We start from the raw sequence: 4,374 nt of genomic DNA, 5'->3' as shown, positions 1-4,374 counted from the left end.
AATCCATCCTCCATAAACACACACACCCCCCTTCCCATCTTTTGTTTTTTCCACAGTGTCATGATTTAAGCCCAGAAGGCAACTGAGCACCACGCAGCCCCTCACTCACTCCTTCTCCCTCAGGGATGGTGAGGAGAAAATAAAACAGAAGGCTCGGGGTTCAAGACAAGGAGAGGGAGGGATGGCTCACCCGTTATGGTCACGGGCAAAAGACAGGCTGGACTGGGGAAGGAAAACAAAAGAACATCAATGTAATTTGAACACCACCACCACCACTCAATTAGCAACCAGAGTAGGAGAGTGAGAAATACAACCGCACATTTAAACACCTTCCCCCACCCCTCCCTTCTTTCTGGGCTCAGCTTTACTCCCAAATTCTCTGCTTCCTCCCTCTCAGCTGCACAGGGGGACAGGGGATGGGGGTTGTGGTCAGTTCATCTGCCGCTCCTTCCTCCTCAGGGAGAGAACTCCTCACACTCTTCCACTACTCCAGCGCGAGGTCCCTCCCATGGGAGAGAGTCCTCCCTGAACTGCTCCAAGAGTAAAATGTGCATAAAATGTGCATCCAGATCATTCATATCCATTGCAGCCTGCACGTGTTGACCCTTTGGAGCCGGCCATAAAAGCTTCTGGATTGGATCCAACCGCAGGTGGAGTGCTGAGGCTTTCCTGCTTCCTCCTGAGATACAGGGGACGCCCACACCATGGCAGAGGAGGAAGAATGAGCACCCTCCCCCTTTCCTAGGGAACTCTTTTGCCCATAGGCCTGCATGTTATGAGTTGTGAGTCAGAAGTTACGATTTGTGAGCTACAAGTTACCCGTCAGGAGTTACTAGGAGATATGTAGTCCTGTAAATTTGAGGGATCTGAAGGGATCGTGACGTTCTGCTTCACTGTGGACTTATGGAGGGGCCACAGTCCCTCCAGGGCAGCAGCTCCTCTGGCACAGCCTTAAACACGAGCCACAGGGCCTTCAGGGCTGCCCCTGTTCTGGCATGGCCTTATCCACAGCTCACAAGCCCTGACACTCCATCTCACACTGGCATAACAGCAGCTCCAGTACAGCAAAAGCAAAAAGCAGCCACCAACAAGCGCCAGACTCTACACTGAAGCCCAGCAAGCAAGCCCCGTGGCAGGCACAGGAGCCTGCCAATTCATAGCTAAACCCCCTGAGAGCTGTAAATCTGCTCTAGGACACTCCCCGCAAACCTGGCCTTAGGTCCAACTGCTCCCACTCCACTTGGGCACCACCAAAGGATGGTTGTGGGTTAACCCTTGCAGGAAGCTGAGCCCCACAGAGCTGCTGCCTCACTGCCCCCTCAGCAGGATGGGGAGAGAATCAGAAGGGCAGAAGGAAGAGAACATGTGTGTCAAGATAAAGACAGTTTAATAGGGGAAGCAAAACCTGCGTGTGCAAGCCGAATTGAGCAAAGAATTAATTCCCTATTGCCCAAAGGCAAGCAGATATTCAGCCCTTTCCAGGAAAGCAGGGCTTCATCACAGAGTGGTTTCTCAGGAGACAAATGCCATAACTCCAAACGGAGCCCTCTCCTTCCTTTTCCCCACGAGTCTTTATTGCAGGGCACCACCCCATGTGCTCTGGAATTTGCTCAGCTGGGTTCAGCTCTCCTGGCTGTGCCCCCGCCCAGCTCCTTGCCCACCCCAGCCCACTCGCTGCCATCACAGTGGAAGAACCCCAGAAGGCCGTGTCATCTACGACACCCAGTACACTGGGGTGTTACAAAGCCTGTTTTGGTCCCAAATCCAGTACAGAGCAGCAGGCAGGCTCCTAGGAGGAAAACAAACTCCATGCCAGCCATAACCGGTACAATTCTGCAACAATGTCACAGAAACCCCGGGACACAATTGTGCCCAGGCCGGGGCAGCAGCAGGTTATTGCTGCGGCTTGAGGGGAGAGCAGAGAGCAGCAGTGCCAGGCTCTGCTGGTGTGAGCTCGGCACAAAGGGGGCACTGGGAGAGCTGCGAGAGCCTGAGGTGGGAGAAGCCGTTCTTCAGCAAAGCTGTGTCCCACAGGCAGGGTCTGGGGGCATCGGAGAGAGCGTGTGCGGAGCTGAGAGGGGGAGCGTGGGGCAAGGAGTACTGAGGGGGTCGTGACTGCCGGGCGTCTGCGGGGCCCGCGGGCAGGGCCGGGGGTGAGGCCAGGGCGGGCTGGGGGCACGGGGAGGGGCCTGCGAGGGGATGTGCGGGCCGACAGCCCGTCCCTGGCGCTGGGGCCGGAGCCGGCGCCGGGGCCACAAGGGTCCCAGCTGCGCCCGGCCGAGGCGCCGACCCCCTTGGGCAGGGCTCGGCAGGGCGAGCAGGCGGGCCAGCGCCGGAGCCGCGCTGGGAGCCAAGGGCCAGGAGCCTTCGTGTGCCGGGGCGCCGCGCTCCTGCTGTGCCGCCGGCCCTGCCCCGCGGCCCTCCCCGCGCCCCCCCTGCTCCTGCCGCGAAGGGGCCGCGGCCCCGGGGCGCCGGGGCGGGGCTGTTGTGGGCGGCCACAGGCGTCGGCGCTGCCCCGGCGAGGGGCCGAGGCGGCGGGGCGGGCAGGAGCGGGCCCGAGCGCGGCTCCGCTCGGCTCCTTGGCGGCCCCGGCCGGCCCCGGCGCGGCAGGGCATGATGGCGCCCGGGCTGGGGCCGTGGCTCCTGGCCTTGGCCTTGGCCTTGGCCGCGGGGCCGGCAGGTGAGCGCCGGGCGGGGAGGGCAGCGAGCCCGGGGCTGCGGAAGGAGGCGGAGGCCGAGGCGGAGGCCAGGGCGGCTTTGGGGCCGCGGCTCGGGCCGGACGGGCGGCAGCAGGCGCGGCTCAGCCCCGGGGAGGGCAGGCGGGCGTTGGCCCGGGCGCGGGGCTTGGCCGGGACAGAGGCGGGTGGCGGCTGGCGCTGTGCCGGCCCGGGGGGCTTTGCCGGGGCGGCGGGGAACGGCCTCGGGCCGTGGGCGCGCCCTGCCCGGCTGCCTGCGCTCTCCGTCCGCAGGGGTGTGGGCGCAGCTGAGGCTGCTGGAGGCCGGCGGAGGGCTGCGAGCGCCCGGGGACTCCGTGCTCCTCTCCTGCCGCGGGGCCGGCTTCGACTTCGTGAATTACTACATTCGGTGGTACCGTCAGAGACCCGGTGACAGACTCGAGTGGGTGTCCTTCATCAGCTCTGATTCGTCACTCATTAAGTACGGTCAGTCAGTAGAGGGTAGAGCGACGGTGTTCCGGGACAATTCCCGGTCCGAGTCGTCGCTGTCGCTGCGTGCCCTGGGCCCCCGGGACTCTGCCCGCTACTTCTGTGCCGTTCGCACGGGGACAGGAAATCCAGCGGAGCTTTAACACAAACCTGCTGCCAGAGCCACTCGCCTGCTCCGAGCGTGGCATTGCAAGAGAGAAGGGAGGAGTGGACGGCAGAGCCGTGCTCACGGCACGGTCCTTGCCCACCTTGTGGCTCGGGGTAGATGGGGACTTGGGGTCAAGGCCTCGCAGCAGCAGCGCTGTTAAGGGCAAACAGCCAGGTCAGCTGGAGCGCAGCCGGATGGGGTGTGCAGGCTCCCTGCTGAGGGGGAGTCCCCACACTTCTGTGGGTGTAGCTGTGTGTCCTTGGAGGGCTGGCGGCCCAGGGCAGGCTGGGCTGAGGGGCCCTGGGGGACTCCATGTACCTCTCCTGCTGAGGATCCAGACCGATGGTCAGTTATTGTAAGATCTCGTCATACCGGCATACACACAGCTCCACGTTCAAATGCGTCACCTTCAGGAACAATAATTCTTCCCATCTCTTCTGCAATGCCACGGTGGCTGGATGAGGCAGTACCTGCTGGGACAGGTCCTGGGTGGTGGCATCTGTTGCTCTACGTGTCCCACATCCCCAGGACTCCACCATCAGCACTTCTTTGCGGTCCCCATGGGGACACAAATGCCGTGGTGGGGCCCGATGCCCTCTCCATGCTCACTCCCACAGTACAGCAAACAGGCCAGCCTGGCCCCGGGCTGGGATACCCTCCAGCCATGGGGTGCACTGCCAGAGAGCCCCAGGGCAAGACCTGTGCTTCAGAGCCCCTTGGGAGGCTTTGGTTGCTCGGCTCAGGGGTGAGCCAGGCAGGCAGAGCTCTGCCTTCCCTCTGCGTATTGCCGTCTGCCTGGTGATCCCCAAGGGCACACTTGGGCATCCCTGGCTTTGCCCCAGCTATGGAGAGTACAGATACTAGATTGGTCAGGGGAGGTGATCCTCATTCCACCGCATTTGAGGCCAGTGCTGGAAATAGATACCCTGGCTCCCGGGGTCATTCACAGGCCAGTGAGAGAGCACATGAAGTGAGAGATAATGGATTCCAGGTAGAATGTATTTCAGCTGGCAAGTTGGCTTCAGTGGGGGCCCCACTTAAATGCCTCTATGCAAATGCACG

At 62.1% G+C, this 4,374-nt stretch overlaps 1 gene segment (V, D, J or C); it reads left to right on the top strand.

Moving 5' to 3' along the window:
* The first annotated feature begins 903 nt into the window (after positions 1-903).
* Positions 904-3,921, top strand: LOC141953240 (immunoglobulin heavy variable 3-11-like). The segment is given in 2 exon segments: positions 904-1,059; positions 2,858-3,921. Coding segments are annotated over 2 exon segments (606 nt in total).
* The last annotated feature ends 453 nt before the right edge of the window (positions 3,922-4,374 follow it).

This window comes from Strix uralensis, chromosome 22 (genome assembly GCF_047716275.1).
Source record: "Strix uralensis isolate ZFMK-TIS-50842 chromosome 22, bStrUra1, whole genome shotgun sequence".
NCBI classification, from domain to species: domain Eukaryota; kingdom Metazoa; phylum Chordata; class Aves; order Strigiformes; family Strigidae; genus Strix; species Strix uralensis.
This window is presented reverse-complemented; position numbering and strand designations above follow the sequence as displayed.